Consider the following 23,466-nt stretch of genomic DNA (forward strand, 5'->3'; position numbering starts at 1 on the left):
AAAAACTAACAGGTATTGTAATAACTAGTAGTAATGTGTCTTTATATTCTGCATATAGCTCCTGTTCTTTTTTGGCTTTTTAACGCAGGTCACTCACTTGGGGATTTAGATGGAATTCCCATTGCAGTAAAAGACAACTTTAGCACTTCCGGCATTGAGACAACATGTGCATCAAACATGCTGAAAGGTAAAGTTTAATCCTCCAGAGCACTAATAGTTTTATGAAACTACTTCTTCAGTTTAAATTAAAGATAAGATACTAAAGCACCAAGGTATTCTCAGACTAATTATACCTGCAAAAGAAGTACTTAGGCTGGAATATTCTTACTATTGGCTCTTTCAGAATGCAGAAGTATTCCTTAGAGGTAGGCCAGCTTAATGGATGTATCCTGTTTAGGATGTTTTAGAAATCCTACTTAGGAAGATTTACTAACTGACCACCACACACACACTCAGCGCCCTCTGACTCCCTCATCGATACCACAGGACTAGGGAGGAAGTGGCTGTTATCGCCTCTCTTGAGGGTGGTGTGAGGATTCACTTCTATTGTCTAGTTGTTTTTTGCCTCCCAACTCCTCCCGTCTCTTATATCACTGTATTTCTCTGAGTACGTAGTGATGCCTAGTTTTATTTTTTACAGTTTAGTAGGTCAAAAGGAAACCTGTTTCTCAAGATTTCTGGATCCTAGAAGGAAAAGACATGGCAAAATCTTATTCAGAGTGCTACACACTAAAAGAAAGTCTATAAGGAATATGCCCCAGGTTCCTCTTATAGGTAGATTGTTGTTAATTGTCTTGGAGTATACACTAGAAGAAATTTCAATTGAGAATAAAGATCTATTTCTGTCTGGAAATAGATAAAAAATTACTATGGGATATAGCATTTCAAGTACAATGAGCAAAATAATGATGTATTATTAGTTTCAAATGAATTGGGTACATCTCTATCATTCAGTATTATGTAGTAGTAACTGTTAAAGTCAATGTTTTTAGATGATAAAAACAGTGAATATACCAGCTGTNTGAATATACCAGCTGTCTTTGGAAAACATAACAATTAGCAGTAGAAAAATTAAAATTAACTAGCTTTTGGAAGAAAGTACTACCTACTACTCAAATTAGGAATAATTAATATCTGTCAATATGAATAGCTTAGTTGTAGTTTAAAATATTGTTTCTTGCATGTGATTTACATGTTCACTGTTTTCTCTCCTACAATAAAAATAACTGAATTTTTTTCAGGTTGTGTACCACCTTATAATGCTACAGTTGTTCAGAAGTTGTTGGATCAGGGAGCTATCCTGATGGGAAAAACAAATTTAGATGAGTTTGCAATGGGGTAAGTAAAATTGAAATTTTCTTTTCTTGTATTTCTTTCATCTTTGTTTTTAATTTCATTAAATGTAGGTACCCAAAAGCCCTGAGGTGATTTCTTGAGGACTCTAATGCCAGTTTCTCAGTCTCTTTGTGAGATTGTTTCATTGTTTAATAGGTATATGGTCAGATCTCATTTTGGTTTTAGTTTGCATTGCCCTGATGACTAATGATGTTAAACATCATGTGTTTATTTTGCTACCCATGTATCTTCTTTGGTGAAGTATTTATTCAAATCTTTTACCTTTTTTTTTTTTTTATTGGGGTTGTTTGTCTTAACTGAGTTCTAAGAGTTCTTTTATATATTCTGGATTCAAGTCCATTGTCAGGTAGTTTGCAAATATTTTCTCCAAGTCTGGCTTGTCTGAACATTCCTTTTAAAGAGTGAAAGTTCCTAATTTTGATGAAGTCCACTTCATCTTTTTATTTCTTTTATGATTAATGCTTTTTGTATCATTAATTAACTAAGAAATTTTTACCTGATCCACAGTTAAAAAGATTTTTCTCCTGGAAGTTTTATAGTTCTTACCTTTAGACTCATGATCCATTTGAGTTAATTTTCTTGTATAAGGTGTGAATAAAGCCAGGGTTCATTTATTTGCACGTGTGTCCAATAGTTTTGGCACTATTTGTAAAAAAAAAAAAGAAAGAAAGAAAGAAAGAAAGAAAGAAANAAAAGAAAAGAAAAAGATTATCCTCTCCTGATTAAATTACCTTGGTTCCTTTGTCAGAAATCAGTTGGGCATACATGTATAGATCTGTTTCTGGATTCTGTTCTGTTGCTTTTTCTCACCAAAGNATCTGTGTATCTCTATTTAATACCATGCTATCTTGATTCCTGTAGCTTTATTTTTTTTTAAGATTTTATTTATTTATTAGAGAGAGTGAGAGAGCACGAGTGGGCAAGGGGAGGGGCAGAGGAAGAGGGAGAAGCAGGCTCCCCACCAAGGAGGGAGCCCAACATGGAGCTCTGTGGGATCCTGACCTGAGCCAAAGACAGACGCTTAACCTACTGAGTCAGCTAGGCGCCCCAATTCCTGTAGCTTTATGTATGCCTTGAAATTAGGTAGCGAGAGTCCATTAACTTTGGTTTTCTTTTTCAAAATTATTTGACATATGCTAGGTCCTTTGCATTTTAGAAGTTTTAGAATCAGCTTGCTGATTTCTACAAAGAAGCTTGATGAGATTTTGATTATGATTGTTTCAAATTTATAGAGCAAGTTGGGGAGATTTGACATCTTAATATGTATCTTCTGATCCATGAACCCCTTATATATCTATCCATTTATTTAGATTTTCTTTAATTTTTCTCAGCAGTATTTTTCTGATTTTTTGCATATAAATCTTATGTATAATTTGATTTATTCCCAGTTATTTCAGTATTTTTTTTAGATTTTATTAGAGAGGGAGACAGAGAGTGCACAAGTTGGGGGGAAGGTCAGAGAGAGAGGGAGAAGCAGACTCCCTGCTGAGCAGGGACCCCCGACAACTATGACGCAGGGCTCCATCCCAGGACCCTGAGATGATGACCTGAGCCAAAGGCAGATCCTTAACCGACTGAGCCATGCAGGCACCCCCCAAGTATTTCAGTTTTTTCATGGTAAAATGGTATTTTTTCAATGTCTAATTGTTAGTGTATAGAAATACAATTTGTTTTTCTGTATTGACCTTGTATCCCTTGACCTTGCTAAGCTCTCTTATTAGTTCTAGTTGATCTTTGTCCATTCTTTGGTATATTGTATGTAGATGATCATGTGGTCTACAAATAGAGACAGTTTTATTTCTTCTCATTTCACTTTCTTATTGTGCTGGTTAGGACTTTAGTACAACACTGAGTAGAAGTAGTAAGAGCAGATGCCCTTGCCCTGTTCCTGATTTGGTGGAGAAAGCATTCAGCGTGTCACCAAAAGCGCTATTTTCCCTTTTATAACACTTGTCACGTTTGTAATATTTGCTTTGTCTATGCTCCCTGTTTCATAGAAGCAAAGTCTTTGACTCTCTTACTTACAGTGGTATCTCTTGGCACTCAGTAAATATATTTTGAATGAATTAATCCATGGGAGTAAACTTGAACATGGGTTATTAGGACATTGCCTTGAACAGCTGATCAAAATGAACATAATCAAAAAGTGAGGGTGAGAGGACATCATGTAATACTAGATGTGATTCCCTGAGGTCACACCATCTTCTGTGCAGTATTCCAGCTGAGAATGTTAAACCTGAAACTAAGAACAAGGAAACAAAAGATAAGTCTGAAATGAGAAACAGTCTATTAAAATATGAATATCATAAAAAATGAAGAAAAGCTAAGAAAATATTCCCAGATTAAAAGAGCTTAAGGAAAGTAAAACTTAAAATTTATAGAAGAAAATGTAGGAGAAGATCTTTGTGACCTTGAGTTAGGCAAAGATTTTTTAGATGCGACACATGAAGCACAATCCATAAAATAAAAAACTGATAGATTGGACTTCACTAAAATTAAAAACTTTTCTACTTTAAAATACTCTACTAATAAATGAAAAAACAAGCCACAGCCTGGGAGAAAATCTTTGCAAAACATGTATCTGAGAAAGAGCTGGCATCCAGTATATATAAAACCTTACCCAACTCAAAAATAAGAAAACAGCCCAATTAAAAAAAAAAAAAGGGTAAAATATGTAAGCAGACATTTCATTAAAGAAGATATATAGTTGGCAATAAACACATGAAAAAAAAGCTGAACATGGTTAGTCATTCAGGAAATGCAAATTAAAACCACAAGGAGATGCATACACCTGTTAGAATGGCTTAAAAATGACAGTATCAAGTGCTGACAAGGATGCAGAGCAATTGGGTTTCTCATACGGTGTCGGTAGGAAATGCAAAATGGTGTAGCCATTTTGGAAAATAGTTTGTCGGTTTCTTATAAAGTTAAACATCACATGATCCAATGTTCTCAGTCCTACATCCCTACCCAAGAGATGAAGACTTTTATTTACACAAAAGCAATGGCTAAGGTCTTTCAGTACAATATTTATTGTGGCTTTATTCCTAATTGCCAAAACCTGGAAATAACTCAATGTCCATTGGCTGGTGAATGATTTAAAAAGTACAAAAAAGGGGCTAAAGAGACGGTGATAATTAGATGCAACACCCGACTCAAGACTCGATCCTGTAGTGGGAGGGGGTAAAATGCTGGAAAGGACATTATTGGATCAGCTGACCAAACTGGGTTACATACAGCGGATCAGATAAAGGTATTGTACAGATGTTAAGTCTACTGAGATTGGTAACTGTACTGTGACTGCGTAAGGGAAGGTCCTTTGTGTTAGGAAACGCACACTGAATACCCTTACGTGGTTCAGGAACAAGAAGTATTTGCGTCTGGGGCGCCTGGGTGGCACAGCGGTTGAGCGTCTGCCTTCGGCTCAGGGCATGATCCCGGCGTTGTGGGATCNATGAATACCCTTACGTGGTTCAGGAACAAGAAGTATTTGTGTCTGGGGCGCCTGGGTGGCACAGCGGTTGAACGTCTGCCTTCGGCTCAGGGCATGATCCCGGCGTTGTGGGATCGAACCCCACATCAGGCTCTTCCGCTGTGAACCTGCTTCTTCCTCTCCCACTCCCCCTGCTTGTGTTCCCTCTCTTGCTAGCTGTTTATCTCTGTCAAATAAATAAATAAAATCTTAAAAAAAAAAAAAAAAAGAAGTATTTGTGTCTGTCACAGACACACACAGAGCACCCAAATGGTAAAACAGATTGGGTGATTTGCTAACAACAGGTGAATCTGGGTAAAGGGTATAAAGTTCTTTTCATATTATTTTGGTTTTTACAATTTACCTGTAAGATTGAAATTATTTCAGAACTTCTAAAATAAGTTAGTATTCAACTTATGCCTGTCTTAAAACATCTGGTTAAGAGAGGGAATCCTTCAGAGGACTTCTTGTTAACTCTCTGAATATATATGACACTCTTCAGCTGGAAGACCTTAATTTACAAGGGAGATCCTCATAAGCGGAGCTGGATGATCGACCGGGGTAAAGATCCTCTTTTCCTAACAGACTGGTTTTCTCTACTTTCTCGCACATGCTCTTACTTCCCGTCCTCCACCTCCTCAACGATCTAATTAATGAAGGCTACATCTAAGCAGGCTTCTTGCCTTTTCCAGTTCAAGTTCCAGTGGATTATACAGTGTTAGAAGCAAATAATATAGTCAGGAGGTGAAATTTTCATATAAAATGAAAGTTTCATTAAGCTATCTTGCTTCACTTCATCTCAGATCTGGAAGCACAGATGGTGTATTCGGACCAGTTAAAAACCCCTGGAGTTATTCAAAACAATACAGAGAAAAGAGGAAGCAGAAGCCCCACGGTGAGAAGGAGGATTCGAACTGGCTTATAACTGGAGGAAGCTCAGGAGGGAGTGCGGCGGCGGTAGCAGCGTTCACATGCTTTGCGTAAGATGCTTTTTTCTGTTTGTACTGTAAAGCCCAACCAAATACAAATAGTCATAAACCGTCCTCAGAATCCAACAATAGAGTACTTCATACCATGCTATTTTTATTTCCTTTTAGTGAGTTATCTGTGCTCAACGGTATATAACTATATCTTATAAATACGCTCAACTGTACAGTATATGTAATGTGCATTTTATACATTTAACATTAAGATAATATTTAAACTCTTCCTCTATAGTATCTGGTTTTCTTAAAAACATGATTTTATGGATCTTGCAGACTAAACCAGCTAGCATAATTGAATTCATTTTTAAAATAATTTATTTGGGTGTCTGCTCACCGATTATAGGGCTAATACACCATGGCTTTAGTTGAATGCTGCTGAGATGCTAACTATGGTTTATCCTTCAGCTAAATCAGACTTTTGTTTAAAAAAAAGGGGGGGGGAATGCTCCTGATATGTATCAATAGGATATTTAAAATAGTGTTTTCATAAGTCTGCAACTAGAATTGTATAGCACCGAGTAAAGTTTTCTTCACGTTTGTTAGGAGCTGTTTGTTCAACTGTCCTATTTTTGTATTTGGGAAGAATCCATCCATCATGCTTTATGTTTTAAATCCCATTTGTAAAGCATTTCTTAACCACCTGAGGAAGAGTAAATAAATACCACTGTTATTTACTTTCTCAGTTTCGGTAGATAATTGAATGTGTTTCTTTTGTAGTACTGTGTGTATTTTATTTCTCCTTAATTATCTGCTGAAACTAAGCTCTTTCACAGACATTGCAACCAATAAATTATTTATATTTTTTAGAGCTATGGAGATTTAGATTCTTCAATTTTTTTTTTTTTTAGTTTCTCTGAAATCTTATTTACAAGTAAAACCATTTCATTTTATCTCTGTGGAATTTTATAGCATTGCATTAATATTAATGAGAGTTCTGACAAGTTAGGACTGCAAGATTAGGTGCTTTTTTCTACCCTCATCACCCTACTTAACGTTCATCTTTCTGAGTGTGCTTTGAGAAGATGGCATTTTGACACATAATTCCTATGGAAATGTAGGTTTTACTTTTACACAGCCGTCAGTGAATCCTAATAAGAAAATGTGTCCTTTTAGAAATTGTGAAAGCAACAGCCTGATTTTGTAGCTTATATGGACTTGGTAAGAAAGACAATCTAATTTGCATTTTCTGTAGAGCTCAAGGGCCATGTGATTGGTAGGAGCCTTGTTCAGTCCAAAGTTTTCTTCTGGGTATAGTCAAGAGAAGCACAGACCCCAAGTAACTCCAGATTGAATGGGTCCCAAACTATCAAGTGTTCTGCTTTGTTTCCCCCCCCCTTTTGAGTTGCTTATTTTATAATAGTTTTAAAAACAGGAAGGTTCTTGGAGTATTATGTACCCACTAAAAGGAATGAGCTAGAGTGCTTTGTAATGTCAGGGAAAGATATCAAAGATACCCTGTTAAGTGGAAAATAAGTTGCAGAATACTATGTACGGTATGACCTCCTTTCTGTTAAAAGTAATAATTACATACACATATATGTTAGTTCCATGGAAGTGTCTGGATGAGTATATCAAAACTGATAATGGGATTATTAGGGAGGCAGTGATTATAAGAGAAATTTCACTTTATGCGTCATATACTTATACAATATTTTAAATTTTCTAGTTGGCACATACACTTTTCTAATCAGAAAAACCTTTTTTTCTCTGAAATAGTTTAAAAAAATTAATTATGGTAAAATGTACATAACCTAAAATTTACCATCTTAACCATTTTTAAGTGTACAGTTCAGTGTTAAATACATTCACATTGTTGTGCAACCAATCTCCAGAACTTGGTTCATTTGCAGAACTAAAACCCGGTGCCCTTGAAACAACAGCTTCCCATTTGCCTGTCCCCGCAGCCCCTGGCAATCACTCTTTTCTTTCTGTCTCTATGAACTTGAAGACTAGGCACCTAGAGTGAAAATTATTCAGTATTTGTGCTTTTATAACTGACCTATTTCGCTTAGCAAAATGTCCTCAAGATTAGTTTTTGGATTTGTTTTTAATGAGAAAAACATATACTCTGTAGGTAACTGAGCAAAGAAATGGACACGTCATAGTTGGGTAATGCAAATACACATAAATGTGAAAAATTAGTCAGAAATGCACATTAACAAAGCTTTTTGGTTATTCAGATTAACCACCTTTAAAGAACTGCTAGTACTCAGTGATGATAATGAAACATAAGACCAAATCTGATTCACTGCAGCTGAAAATATAAATTGGCAGAGCCTCTCTGACAAGTCATTTGACAATACAGATTAAGAACTTAGAGTAACAGGCAGACCCTATGGCTCATTAGCTCTACTTCTTAGAAGCCAGCCTAAAAAGTAATGAGACAGATGGACAAAGATTTATGTTTAAAGGTGTTTATTACAAAGTAATTTATTATGCAGTTATTATCCTAGTTGGCAACAACATAAATGTTTAAATAAATTAAAGTACATTTCTATCCATGATTCCAAATGAGGTAGCGGAAGGTTCTGTGTATGAATTTCTGGGAAAGGTTTGATTCGTTTGTAAAGGCATACTGTAAAACTGCCATTAAAGCAAGGTATAAGGTGTCTGTATGTATACTGGTAGGAGAACGGGCTTTAAAATCCTGGGAATCACCAGTTGATATGATGGAATATTACACATAGTTTAAATTTTCAGTAATTGTAATGGCCTAGCACAAGGCTCATGCTAAGAAAAAAAGAGATGGGAACTTATAATTACAGAACGACCTGAACCATGAAAGAAAACTGCATTATTTTTTTATTTTTTTANAAGGTGTCTGTATGTATACTGGTAGGAGAACGGGCTTTAAAATCCTGGGAATCACCAGTTGATATGATGGAATATTACACATAGTTTAAATTTTCAGTAATTGTAATGGCCTAGCACAAGGCTCATGCTAAGAAAAAAAGAGATGGGAACTTATAATTACAGAACGACCTGAACCATGAAAGAAAACTGCATTTTAAAAGTCTTAAAGTTAATATGCCGAAATGTTAACACTGTTTGCCTCAGGCGGTAGAATATTTTGTTACCTCTTTACACTTCTTCTATATTTTAGTTTTCTGAGACAAGCGTATCTTACTTTTGTATAACCTTAAAGTTAATATGCCGAAATGTTAACACTGTTTGCCTCAGGCGGTAGAATATTTTGTTACCTCTTTACACTTCTTCTATATTTTAGTTTTCTGAGACAAGCGTATCTTACTTTTGTATAACCGGGGGAAATAACGTTTAAAAGTATACACTTAAAAATCGATTCCAAATATAATTGGAGATATGTCATTCTTTTAAAGAAAATTCCGTTTAAATTCCAGGGCTTTGGGATCAGATACAGGAGGATCGACCAGAAATCCAGCTGCGCACTGTGGGGTTGTTGGTTTCAAACCAAGCTATGGCTTAGTTTCTCGTCACGGCCTCATTCCCCTGGTGAACTCAATGGATGTGCCAGGAATCTTAACCAGATGTGTGGATGATGCAGCACTCGTGTTGGGTATTTATATGATGCCGTAGAGTTTCAGAACATTATAAGTTTCACTGTAAAACAATATGTCTGTCATTCCAAAATATTTTTCCTTACAGGTGTGCTGGCTGGCCATGACCCCAAAGATTCTACCACAGTACAAGATCCTGTTAAACCATTTACACTTCCCACTTTGACAGATGTGAGCAAACTATGTATAGGAATTCCGAAGGTAACTCTTCCCTTTTATTACTTTACAGAAATGCTGTCAAGTTAAACACAGATCACAGACTTGGGAAACAGACTGGTTGGGTTTGAATCCCGCTATGCCACTTTTATTAGCTATGCAACCTGAGCACGTGACTTAATCTAAGCTCAGTTTCCCAATCTACAAAATGGGGATAATAACAGCGTTGATCTCAGAGAGTAGTGAAGTTTAAATTTGGTAATCATCATGGAGATATAATATACAACATGGTGACTGTAGTTAATAATACCGTATTGCATATTTGAAAGCTACTAAGAGAGTAGATCTTAAAGTTCTTATCACAAGGGAAAAAACTCTGTCACTGTGTACGGTGACTGATGTTAACTTAGATTTACTGTGATGATCATTTCTTAATATATACAAATATTGAATCATGTATTGAAACTATCATAATGTTACATGTCAGTTATACCTCAAAAAAAAATCAATCATGCTAAGCAGAAGTCTGTAAACTTTTTCTGTAAAGGGTCATTTGGTAAATATTTTAGACTTTGTGGGCCATCCAGTCTTTATTGTCATTATTTAACTCTGCCACTGTCATGTGAGAGCAGCCACAGACCATATGTAAATGGAAGAATGTGGCTGTGCTCTAGTAAAACTTTATTTTCAAAAATAACTGGAAGTTATATCTGGCTGGTAGGCCATAATCTGCTAATCCCAGATGTAAACAACATAGCCCAGAGCCATACCTTGCATAGTAAAGGCTTAATACATGTTACCTTCTTTACTACCATTATTAGTGTTACTACTACATTTATTACAGTAGCAACTGAGTAATTCATATATTATGAAAGTAAATGTGTTAAATTACTGACCTTTAAAAAAACTTTTTGTTTTAAATAATTTTTTATTATGTTATGTTAGACACCATATAGTATATCCTTAGTTTTTGATATAGTGTTCCATGATTCATTATTTGCGTGTAACACCCAGTGCACCATGCAAAATGTGCCCTCCTTACTACCCATCCCCGGCCTAAATTTCAAGCTTAGCAGTCGTTTTTTGGATAATTTGTTGTTGTGGGACACTGTCCTGTGCATTGTGGGATGTTAGCAGCATCACTGGCCTTTACCCTTAGAAGCAGCCCCCGCACCACAGCACAACCCCACAAATAAAAATGCCTGCAGACATTACCAAATGTCCCCTGGTTGAGAGAAAGAGGATGAAATTGCCCCCAGTTGAGACCCCCGCTGTAGAGAAATACTTTCTTTAAAATTTTCAGTTAAGATAATAGCTGTGCCTTCCTTTAAGGATTTAGAGAGAGCACAGGTTGTAGAAAGAGACCTAGCTTAGAATCCTAGATCCTCTACTCACCTACTGTGTAACTTTAGGAAAGTTACTTAACTTGTCCTGTCTCAGTGTTTTTCATTAATAAAATGAAGGGCGATAATATCTACATCGTGGGATTGTTAAAAAGCATTAAGTGAGGGGGCAGCTGGGTGGCTCAGTCGGTTAAGCATCCAACTCTTGATCTCAGCCCAGGTCTTGATCTCAGAGTCATGAGTTCAAGCCCCATGTTGGGTTCTAGCGTGGAGCCCACTTGGAAAAAAAATGTTCAATCTGAGACTCCTTATACAAAAGTTTCTGCAAAAGCATTAAGATGCTTGGAAAAGCGTCTAGCAGAGTATCTGATAATGAACATTTAACAAATACAGGTTCCCCAGCCATTTCTCTCATCTTTGATATTGTGATATCCAGCTCATGAATAACGAGTACAGTGCTTGTCATGCCATAAACACTCTAAAATGAGTTCAGTCTTTCCAGCTCCTACTAGCAATTTAATTAGATTTTCTAATGTATTGCCAAAGGTCCTAAAGTACATATTTTTATAAAACCATCTATACAAATGTTCTAATTTCTATATCTTGACTTTTTCCAATAAGGAATATCTTGCACCAGAATTATCAAGTGAAGTGCGATCTTTTTGGTCCAAAGCTGCTGACCTCTTTGAGTCTGAGGGGGCCAAAGTAATTGAAGTGTCCCTGCCCCATACCAGTTACTCAATTGTCTGCTACCATGTATTGTGTACATCGGAAGTGGCATCAAATATGGCAAGATTTGACGGGCTAGAATATGGTAAGATGGCTGTGTTTGGGACTTTTAAGGTAGTTGTCTCCAGCATTTGGAAGTTTTACTTATTCATGACAAAAACTGTCCCCGGAGATAATGTTAATGATTTAGACGAGTAAACCAGTGAATCCTCTTACCTTTGTCATTTAGCCTTCTGCTTACACTGTTCATCATAAATGTCTCTGTATGTTTGGCTCCCCTCTCTGAACTGTGAATATTTTACAAGAACAGTATCTTATCTTTGTATTCTCAGTCTGTCAAATGTAGTGCCTGGCACATGGTAGGAGTTCAGTAGATATTTGAATGGATGGAGGGAGTGAGGGAGGGATGGATGGATAGATGGATGGATGAGGAGGTGAATAAATGAAGTTTCCCTCTTGGTTATTTTCTCCTCTCTCCTTGATTCTTGGCAGATAAAGAAGAGGAACCACTAAGGACAGTCTCCCAAAATTTTAGCATTGGTCAGAAATGTGAATCTACACTTGCTTTTCAGCCAAAACTTTATTTCCTTTTCATATAATGTTTATCTCTTTTTTGTTTTTAGGTCACAGGTGTGACATTGATGTGTCTACTGAAGCCATGTATGCTGCAACCAGGCGAGAAGGGTTTAATGATGTGGTGAGAGGAAGAATTCTCTCAGGAAATTTTTTCTTATTAAAAGAGTAAGTAATGGGGCACCTGGGTGGCTCAGTTGGTTAAGGGTCTGCCTTTGGCTCAGGTCATAATCCCAGGGGTCCTGGGATCGAGTCCTGCATCAGGCTCCCTGCTCAGTGGGGAGTCTGTTTCTCCCTCAGCCTCTTCCCCTGCTTGCTCTCGCTCTCTCTCTCTCTCTCAAATAAATAAATAAAATCTTAAATAAAAGAGTAAGTAATTAGAAATTCTCTCCATTCTTGAACACTCAAGAGTACGTTAGTAGCATGTCTATCAGGTCTTATAAGTTGAGATAATTGCTAAAGGAGCAAAATCCGTAATATTTGAATTAGAAATCTTAATTAAAGACCTTTTATAGTACTTTTAGTTTCTGGCTATTCAGATGCAAAGAAAACATTGACACTCTAGCTAAATGATTAATACAAAACTAGGTAGGAAGCCCTGAAGAATTTTAGCCTCATTAAATGTCCCCTGACTATTATTGCCATATTGGCTTATGTTGTTAGAGACTTAAGCAGGAAGTTACATTGGTGTAGCTTGAAAAATTTAGTAAATCAGCTTAGTCTTCCCCTACATTATGTATCTGTTTGCTCCAAGAAAGAATTCTAAATTACTAGGACTCTTACTTAGATTGTCTTCAATATAAACTTATTCATCATCTTGTGAATAAGATTCATCTTGTATACCACCAAGTCTGCCATAGAGGACATGAGAAGTGTGAAAAGGCAAGAATGATTGTTGTAATGAATAGCTTCCTGGAGTTTTTCTACATTCTCTCAAGGATAGAAAGCATTTTGTTCATCTGTGTATCCCTTTAGGGCTGATACTTAGGATTACTTTTTCCAAAAATATTATTTGAACAGCCATGATGAAAAACAGCATGGAGGTTCTTCAAAAAATTAAAAATAGAACTACCATATATGATCCAGCAATCTTACTTCTGAGTATATATCCAAAGAAAATGAAATCACTATCTCAGAGTATTATTCACAATAGCTAAGACATGAAAACAACCTAAGTGTCCATCATCAGATGAATGAATAAAAAAAAAAAAAGTGGTATACACACACACACACACACACACAGAGGAATATAACTCAGCCATAAAAAAAGAAGGAAAACTGGCCATTTGTGACAACATGGGTGGATGCTGAGGTCATTTTCCTAAGTGAAATAAGTCAGAGAAAGACAAGTACTGTATGACCTCACTTATATATGGAATCTAAAAAAAGCCAAACTCACAAAAACAAAGTAGAATGGTGNGACAACATGGATGGATGCTGAGGTCATTTTCCTAAGTGAAATAAGTCAGAGAAAGACAAGTACTGTATGACCTCACTTATATATGGAATCTAAAAAAAGCCAAACTCACAAAAACAAAGTAGAATGGTGGTTGCCTGGGTCTGTGGGCTAGGGGAAATGGGGAGATGTTGGTCAAAGGGTAAAACTTGTAGTGATAAGATGAGTAAGTTCTGGGGGCACCTGGGTGGTTCAGTCAGTTAAGCATCTGTCTTTGGCTTAGGTCGTGTTTCCAGAGTCCTGGGATCGAGCCCTACATCAGGGTCCCTGCTAAGTGTGGAGTTTGCTACTCCCTTTGCCCCTCACCCTGCCCATGTTCTCTCTCTCTCCCCCTCCCTCTCTCTCAAATGAATAAATAAAATCTAAAAAAAAAAAAAAAAAAAAAAAAATTTAGGGGGAANAGGGGATATAATACACAGCAACGTTACTATAGTTAACAGTACTGTGTTGTATACTTGAAAATTGCTAAGAGAGTACTTCTTAAATGTTTTCACCACACACACACAAAATTGTAATTACATAAGGTGATAAATGTATTAATTAATGCTCTTGTGGTTATCATTTCACAATATATACATATATCTAATTATCATATTGTACACCTTAAAATTACACAATTTTATATGTCAATTATATTTTAGTAAAGCTTAAAAACAAAAAACCTAAAAATACTTGATTATGTTCCATATTAAAAGACTCTTTTCCTGCAGATCAAAACTATAATGTGATATTACCTCACACTTGTTAGAATGGATAAAATCAACAACACAAGAAACAACAAGTGTTGGCGAGGATATGGAAACAAAAGAAAGCTCCTGCACTGTTGGTGGGACTGCAAACTGGTGCAGCCATTCTGGGAAATAGTATGGAGGTTCCTCAAAAAGTTAAAAGTAGAACTATCCAGCAGTCACACTACTGGGTATTTACCCAAAGAATACAAATACAGTGACTCAAAAGGGTACATCCATCCAGTGTGTGTAGCAGCATTATTTATAGTAGCCAAGATATAGAAGCAGCTCTATGGCCCATCAATTGGATGAATAGATAAGGAAGATGTGGTGTATACACATAATGGAATATTATTCAGCCATAAAAAAAGAATGAAATCTTGCCATTTGCAATGACATGGATGGAGCTAGAGAGTATAATGCTGTGTGAAAGAAGTCAGTCAGAGAAAGACAAATACCATATGATTTCATTCATGTGGAATTTAAGAAACAAAACAAATGAGCAAGGGGTGGGATGGGGGGGGGCAGCAGAGAGCCAAACCAAGGAACAGGCTCTTAACTATAGAGAACAAACTGATAGTTAGCAGAGGGGAGGTGGGTGAGGGGATGGGTTAAACAGGTGATGGGGATTAAGGAGCGCACTTGCTGTGGTGAGCACCTGAGCACTGGGTGATGTGTGAAATTGTCGAATCACTACATTGTACATTGTATGGTAATTAACTGGAATTAAAATAAAAACTTTTTAAAAAGCAATGGAAAAAAAATGAAAGACTCTTTTCTATATTGACCAGATGAGTGTAATGATTTTGGAGTAGGAAAAGAAAATGAAATGTCGCTGAGAGGTTTTCTTTTTTTTTTTTTTAAAGATTTTATTTATTCGACAGAGATAGAGACAGCCAGCGAGAGAGGGAACACAAGCAGGGGGAGTGGGAGAGGAAGAAGCAGGCTCATAGCAGAGGAGCCTGATGTGGGGCTCGATCTCATAACGCCGGGATCACACCCTGAGCCGAAGGCAGACGCTTAACCGCTGTGCCACCCAGGCGCCCCTGCTGAGAGGTTTTCTAAGCAAAGCCTTTCATTAAGTGGGAAATGTTACATTTGCCAAATATAACTGATTAGAATCAAATTGTGTATCTCGGTGCAAGTTGATAGACTGTTTNGAGAGGTTTTCTAAGCAAAGCCTTTCATTAAGTGGGAAATGTTACATTTGCCAAATATAACTGATTAGAATCAAATTGTGTATCTCGGTGCAAGTTGATAGACTGTTTAGGTCACTGTAACAGCATATAAAGAAACTGAAGGAGAAGAGTCTGCAAGCTTCTTCCATGGTCACCAGTTGGGGGGATTGACAAAAGGAAGTGAGAATTTCTGCTTGATCCCTATCTTCTGAGTCAGCTTTTTTGTTTGGAGGGGTTTTGTTTGCTTGTTCTTTTGGTTTGTGAAGGGAGGATAGACATGAGTGATCGGAAAAATGGAATTTGGGTGTACTTTTTTTTTAGTCTTAAAAAGTCCATTTATGTGCCAGGAACTATAACAACTCCTCTAACATTTTTTTTTTCATATGTGGTACCTCAGTTTACAGTTTTGTCATTCTGCTACCTTTTTTTCAAAAAACACAAATTTATTGAATTAGGAATCCACAGTTTATTTTTAATGAACATAATTATTTACATTTGAGCCACATTTAAGTCTGATTTTTACTGTTTGTCTTCAGTTTGGCCCATCTGTTCTTTCTTTTAACTTTCCTGCCTTCTTTTATTTTTTCTTTAAATAATAACTTTTCTCTTAAAGAGATTTAAAACAAGAAAAAGTCATTTATATTTGCCTAAATATTTACTATTTCTGGTGCTTTTTATTCCTTTGCGTAGATCCAAATATCCATCTGCTATAATTTTCTTTCTCCCTAAAGAACTTTAATATTTCTTGTAGTACAATCCTGCTGATAATGAATTCTTTCGGCTTTTATTTGTAAAAGTCTTTATCTTTAATTTTGATATTTTCTCTGGGTATCAAATTCTAGATTGATAGTTTTTCTTTCAGTACCTTAAAGATCTTGTTCTATTGCCTCTTGACTTGCATAGTTTCTGAGAAGTCTGTGGTCATTCTTGTCTTTGTTCCTCTGTGCATAGCATGTCTTCCCCCCCCCCCAGCTGATTTTAAGACTTTATCATTGGTTTTCAGGAATTTGACTGTGATGTGTCTTGGTGTGGTTTTCTGCATATTTCTTCTTGCTTAGGGGTTTGTTGAACTGCTTGGATCTGTGGGTTTATCATTTTAATGAAATTTGGAAAAGTTTTGTCCACTGTTTCTTTAAATATTTTTTCTGACCTCCCCACTTCTTCTGGGACTCCATTCATGTGTATGTTAATCTGCTTGATGTTGTCCCACAGCACACTGATGGCCCCACCCTGGTTTTTCCTTCTTTTTTTCGTCTTTTTCTCTGCGCTTCCTTTTGGATAGTTTCTATCACTATCTTCAGAATCCCTGATCTGCTGTGTCACCTGCTGTCAGTCACATCTGGTGTCATTTTTATTTCCTATTTTATATTTTTCATTCCTAGAACTTCCAAGTAGGCCTTCTTATCTCTTCAGTTTCTTCATGATACCAGTTTCCTTCTGTCTTCTTAAACATATGGAACATATTTACTGTAGCTGTTTTAATGTTATCAGCTAATTCCCACATTTCTTTTGTTTCTGGATCTCTTTATGTTGATTGCTTTTTACCCCCTAGTTATGGGTTATATTTTCTGCTTTTTTGCATGGCTGGGCGTGATGACTTTTACATTATCTTTTGCTGGATTTTTGTTGTATTCCTTTAAACAGTATTGGGCTTTGTTCTGGGATGCAGTTAAGTTACTTAGAATCTGTTGGATCCTTTCAAGGCTTCCTTTTAAAAAAGCTTTGCAAGGATGAGTCCAAAATGACCTTTGGTCTAGGTTAATTTAACTCTAATTGAGGCAGCATCCTTGAAGAATTCTGCCAGATGCCTCATGTGTTATGAAGTCTTTCCACTTTGGCTGTTAGGAAGACACACTGCTTCCAGCCCTATAGGAGCTCTTTGCAGTTGTTTGACTTTTCAGTGATTCTTCCCCAGCCTTGAGAATGTCTTCTCCCTACATGCACAGATAGTACTCAGTCAAAGACTTGAGGGGTCACTCTGCAGATCTCTTGAGCTCTCTCTGTGTGTTATTTTCTCCTCTCCGGTACTCGGTGAGCAAATTCCAGTTGTCTTTGCCTCTCTGAACTTCCAGTCCCCATCTCTAACTTCCTGAAAATGGTTTAGGTTCCTCCTGTCTGGGCTGAGGCCTGGAAACTGCCCCCAGGCAGTACGCTGGGGAAATTAAAGGGCTCATTTATTTGTTTCCCTTCTCTCAGAACTCCCTCTCTTGAAGCTAAGTTCTAGTCTTTCCTTTACCATTGCCCATCTTTGTAACCTTTGGAAAGTCATTTAATTGCTATGCACTTGGGTTTTTTTCCACCTGAAAATAAATGTTCTGGTTGAATGATATCACTATTTTGTGATTATATGTGTAGAATTATATCTAGCAATGAATTCTGATTAAACTCCTGATACACAAATTTTTAGAAATAACAGCACAGTTGAACAAAAATCATTTATATGTGTTGTTAGGAATCTTAGTGGTGCTTGCTTATAAAGGTCAAGAATCCAGTCATCCTTTAACAAGCCTTGTGTGTGAAAATTGATTCAAAGAAATTAAAAAATCTTTAAAATATCATCTGTTTTTCCACAGAAACTATGAGAATTATTTCATTAAGGCACAGAAAGTGAGACGACTCATTGCTAATGATTTTGTGAATGTTTTTAACTCTGGAGTGGATGTCTTACTGACTCCCACCACGTTGAGTGAGGCAGTACCATACCTGGAATTCATTAAAGAAGACAACAGGACACGAAGCGCCCAGGATGATATTTTTACACAGGCTGTAAATATGGCAGGTGAGGATCCCTTGGGAATGTTCTGGTTTTCTTCAAATTTTTAGATAGGCACCCTGGTCTTCCACTTAGGTTCTAGCTAGATTGTTCCCTGAAGGCAACAGCTTGTCCTCCTGGAATGCTTAGGAATGTGTGTATGTGTGTGCGTATGTGGTATGTACACTGCTTAGGCATGCGTGCACTCGTAGTCACCATGCACACACATACTCACAACCTACTTAATAACATAATTTAACTTTTATTTTGGAAATACTCAAACCTGCAGAAAAGTTGAAAGAATGGTATATTGAATACTAATATGCCATTTGCCTGGATTCATTCATTTTGCCTTATCTGCTTTCTCCTTCCTCTCTTTCTCCCTGTACACACACACACACACACACACACACACACACACACTCCCTCACACTTTTTTTTAGCTGAATAATTTGAAAGTTTCAATATCATGATACTTCACCGCTAAATACTTTAGCATAAATCTTCTGAAAATGATGGCATTCTCCCGCATAAGCACAATTCTGTTACCACACCTAGGAAAACTAACATGAATATAGTAATGTTCCAAATATAGTCCATATTTAAATTTTCTCAATTGTACCAAAAATGTCTTTTATAAAATTGTTTTTTTCCCCCTGATATATTACATTTGTTTATGATCTTTTTAAGATTTACAACAATTTCCCAGTTCTTGCTTTGGGTTTTTGGTTTTGGTTTTGGTTTTTTTTTTAGAACACATCAGACTGTTTTATAATTTGTGTTTCAGTCATCAAACAAAATGTAGAAAAATGAAGAAGAGAAGGAGATCCTATTATATTTCCCCATACTTTTGTTTACTATGTTCATTTCTTCCTGGTATATGAAGATTCTTTGTTTTATCATATCCTTTCTGTTTAAATTCCTTTAGCCATTCTTTTAGGGTAGGTCAGCTGTTAACCAATTCCCTTACCTTCCTTTCTAAGAATGCTTGATTTCCTTTCATGTTTAAAGATTATGTTCACTGGGTACAGGATTTTGGCTTGACATTTCTTTTCTTTAGCACTTAAAAAATGTTACGCTACTTTCTTCTGGCCTGCATAGTTTCTGATTAGAAATCCCCACCTTTTAAAATTTTTGTTTTAGTTGACGTTGACTTTTTTGAAGAGCCTCGTGCACTTGCCCTGTAGGATGTTCCATCCATAATCTAGATCTGTTAGATTGTTTCCTCATGATTGGGTTGAGTCAAACATTTTGGCAGAAATACTATGTACCCTTCATGCCAGGAAACAGTTAATGTTACTTTGTTCCACTTTCAAAGACTAAGTTGATTCCTTAGTTAAGGAAGTAACTGCCAGGTGTTTTCTGTGTAAAGGTACATTTTTCCTTTTATCAATTAAACCAGTTGGTGAGGTGATACTTTGAGATTGTGTGAATATCCTATTCCCCAAAAGTCTTTAACCCAGTTTTAGATCTGTTGATGATCCTTGCCTGAATTATTTCATGGAGAATACAAAATGCTGATTTTTCTGTCATTCTTTCTACATATGTTAGCTAGCAGTTTGCTTTTTTAAAAATTCACTGTATTATAAACAATTACTGTCATTATTGGTTTTGATGCTCAATTGTTTGGCCAGCAAGAGCCCTTTCAAGTTGCATGTAACCTTTAAACCTATCCCCATTAATTTCTAAAAACTTTCTTATTTTATGGCATAACAAGATATCCTAGGATCTTGTACTTGCTTTCCTCCAAACCTGGAACTAAAACTGAGCTACTATCTCTTATCTAACAAATTGGCAAACATTCAGAAGCTCAACGACATACTCAGTTGGTAATGCTGTAGGGAAAAAGCATTTTGCTTTTTACAACTTTTTTGGAGGGGAATTTGGCAATATCCAGTTACATATGCATTTATCTTTTGATGAAGCAATCCCTATTCATCTGAGAGACTTTTAAGAATACCGAGAAACATGGGGCACCTGGGTGGCTCAGTCGGTCAAGCATCTGGCTCCTGATTTCGGCTCAGGTCATGATCTCATTGGTGGTGCGACTGAGCCCTGGTCATCGGGCTCCATGTTCAGTGGAGAGTCGGTTGAGATTCTCTTCTTCTCTCCCTCCACCTGCTCTCTCTCTCTCTCTCAAATAAATAAATTAAAAAAAAAACAAAAACAAAAAACATGTACACAAGGTAATTCACCTGGGCATGGTGTGAAATAGCTCAATACTGAAAATAACCTAAATGCCCAACCATAGAAGAATGGGTGAATAAATTATGGTACAAACCACATAATGGAGTGCTATGCAGCTATAGAAAAGGAATGAAGAAAGTTCTGTGAGCTGATACACAGTGAGTTCCGAGATATATTGTTAAGTGAGCAAAGGAAGATACAAAAGCATGCATATCGTATGATTTTTGTCATTTTTTCAACTTTATCTGTCTTGTACCTACTAGCACTGGAAAGCAGAAGTCTCCCTTTCTTAGGATGGAGAATTAGTCAGCTAATAGGTTTCTCTCTTGTCTTCAGGATTGCCGGCAGTGAGTGTCCCTGTGGCCCTCTCAAACCAAGGATTGCCAATAGGACTACAGTTTATTGGACGTGCATTTCGTGACCAGCAGCTTCTTACAATTGCCAAGTGGTTTGAAAAACAAGTACAGTTTCCTGTTATTCAACTTCAAGAACTAATGGATGATTGTTCATCAGTCTTTGAAATTGAGAAGTTAGGTTCTGTTTCTCTAAAACAGTAGTGATAAATATAGCATGCAAATTAAAATAACTTGAAGATTTTCTATTCAAGAGATGTCCATGATCCTGCTAAATTCCTGTAATTTGGGTCATTGTCAACACAATCGTTCCTTGGAATCACTTTTTAAAACTCTTGTGATACAGTTAATTAATTATAAATCATCTGTCAGCATTTATGAAGTACCCACTAAGTGTACAGTACAAGATTTTTACGTTAGCACAGACACATGTTCCTGGAAGATGACGCATTCTGCAAAAATGTTCATTAGTAAGAACAGAGCTTAGAGTAAAACTGAGCTTAGGGATAAGCCTCTCAGAACTTGTACATCTTTGTAACCAAAGTGCTAATAAAAGCTGTAATTTGTACCTCCAGAGAGAAGCTGAACAGCCAGGCAGATAGGCAATTCAAATATAGTGGAGGCTGGCTCAGGGGGTGTTAAAAACGCACAAACACAATAAAATGGGAATATTTGCATCTGAGTGCCGAACAAAGGGGGTAGAAGAGGAGCTCTGAGCGCTGGAGGAAGTGCCACCTGCTGGGGCCCGGAGTCATGCAAGACGGGGGTGTGCCTCCCTGGGGAAGAGCCCAGGTGCAGATGCTCTTGATTTCTCTAAAAATAGAGCTGCAATGACTGAAAACTTTCTCCTGTTTTGCTAAAGGTGAAAATTTGACTTCTGCCATCCCAGAACCCCATGCCAAGGAACCAGAACAATTCCGTGTGACTTCATTTTCCTAGTTACCAATCACAAATGAACTTGCTGGTTTCATAGAAACATCTGTTGTAACCTAAGAGACCATATTGGACCTGAAACTTGGGAGATAGTGGAGCATGATTTTAGGGAGGAAGTTTCAAGATATACAAGTATATCTAGTATGAAAAACTGGTAGATAATTTGGTAAGGATGCCAAAGATAAGAGGCCCATAGCCTTCCTCCCGTACCCCAGATTCTCTATTCCTCATGTTTCCTTACTCCCTTAGCTTTCTCTACAAGTGCTCTTTTTGGGTCCCTTGAGCCCAAAGAGACATTAACAAGAATCTGTATTCAATGTGAAAAAAAGATAAAAATCATAGATGTACCCACTACAAAGTTTTATCATTGGACTTGTCTTTGCCAGAACACCGCTGTCCTCTCCTGTTGATCAGGTCTTCTAATTGGGCACTTACATATTACTGATAAGTATAAGTAGGAAGCCGAATTATTATTTGATAGATTCACTNCAAAGTTTTATCATTGGACTTGTCTTTGCCAGAACACCGCTGTCCTCTCCTGTTGATCAGGTCTTCTAATTGGGCACTTACATATTACTGATAAGTATAAGTAGGAAGCTGAATTATTATTTGATAGATTCACTTTGTTTAGTAAAGAAAAAGTCTTTTCTAAATATGAAGTACATGAGGGCAAACTCTATAAGTGGCAGAACCTTCTGCAAAGAGCCGCTGGAATGTGGCATGGTAGAAAGGGACCCTGCCTGTTACTTTTTCGTTAATAGTTTTCTCTCCTCCCGGGATCCTTCCACTCCCAAATAGTCTGACAAACTTTGTGTAAAATATTTCTGTGCCAGGACCACTAGTTTTCTTATAAATCATGATTCTGAATCCCTGAAAGAGGAAGAAATTCACAAGAGAGAATTGCACTTTTTTATGACAAGGGAAAACCATCTTAGTTGAAGGAGCTAATATGGTGTAAAAAGCAAACAAATAATAAATCTTTGCCCCAGTCTTTTTTTAATGTGTGTCTAATTTGAAATGAATTTTTTTCAAAGAATATGTAATTTCTCTTATTCCTGTATCTCTGCTTGAACTCTATTGATGATTTGAATCTGGAAATAGGGAAGTGAAACATTGACTGTTCTCACATAATACTCAACTAGCATGAAATAATACCTAATTTGTTTCTCTTTCTTCTCCATCTTTCCCTAAATCTAGTAGATCTCATTTTACTGGATCACTGTCTGGGAATTTAAGTGGGAAATGTTTTTTGTATCTCAGCTAATTAAGTCCTGAAATTATTAGCAATTCTGAAAGGCGACGGTGGCTACAAGTGTAAGATGAGTTCCCTGATAAGACCCAGCAAAAACCAAGAGAAGTTAGATTCAACCACAAAAGCATCGCTAGAGTGAAAAAAATGTGATGAGATCACAAAACCTGGCACCCCAACACCACCAAGAGCCAGGGAGCAAGTGGGAAAGTCAGTGTTCCGTGTGGGCCCCCAGTGTTACCAAGAAAATCACTTGAAACCAGGGAGGCAGAATGTTCTCTTTGGCTCTTTGCTACCAGGTCATCAGGAACACAGAGGACCTTGAGCCAGCTAGAAAAGACAGCATGGTACCAAAAAGGAGCTTCTAAAAATGACAAGGAACAGTGACTCCTATTAGGAAATCACCTGTACCTTCTAACATAAACAAGAAATACCTTCAGGATTTTCTTTTTCTTTTTTTTTTTTTTTTAAGATTTTAT

At 36.9% G+C, this 23,466-nt stretch overlaps 1 protein-coding gene across 1 annotated transcript; it reads left to right on the forward strand.

The window, feature by feature from the left end:
• Positions 1–9: 9 nt before the first annotated feature.
• QRSL1 (glutaminyl-tRNA amidotransferase subunit QRSL1) lies at positions 10–22,219 on the forward strand. The gene is made up of 9 exons (XM_034670917.1): positions 10–187; positions 1,242–1,338; positions 5,632–5,808; positions 9,174–9,349; positions 9,439–9,551; positions 11,471–11,663; positions 12,202–12,319; positions 18,087–18,292; positions 20,789–22,219. Exons 1-9 carry the CDS (start codon positions 34–36, stop codon positions 21,007–21,009), a joined length of 1,455 nt encoding a protein of 484 aa, XP_034526808.1. The 5' UTR covers positions 10–33; the 3' UTR covers positions 21,010–22,219.
• Positions 22,220–23,466: the final 1,247 nt, after the last annotated feature.

This window comes from Ailuropoda melanoleuca, chromosome 10 (genome assembly GCF_002007445.2).
Source record: "Ailuropoda melanoleuca isolate Jingjing chromosome 10, ASM200744v2, whole genome shotgun sequence".
NCBI lineage: Eukaryota > Metazoa > Chordata > Mammalia > Carnivora > Ursidae > Ailuropoda > Ailuropoda melanoleuca.

Excerpts from the sequence above, each read along its gene's own strand:
- QRSL1 (XM_034670917.1), top strand. The coding sequence starts at position 34 with ATGTGTCTTTATATTCTGCATATAGCTCCTGTTCTTTTTTGGCTTTTT. Across the intron at positions 188-1,241 it reads TGCATCAAACATGCTGAAAG|GTTGTGTACCACCTTATAAT; the intron begins GTAAAGTTTAAT and ends AATTTTTTTCAG. Across the intron at positions 9,552-11,470 it reads TATGTATAGGAATTCCGAAG|GAATATCTTGCACCAGAATT; the intron begins GTAACTCTTCCC and ends TTTTCCAATAAG.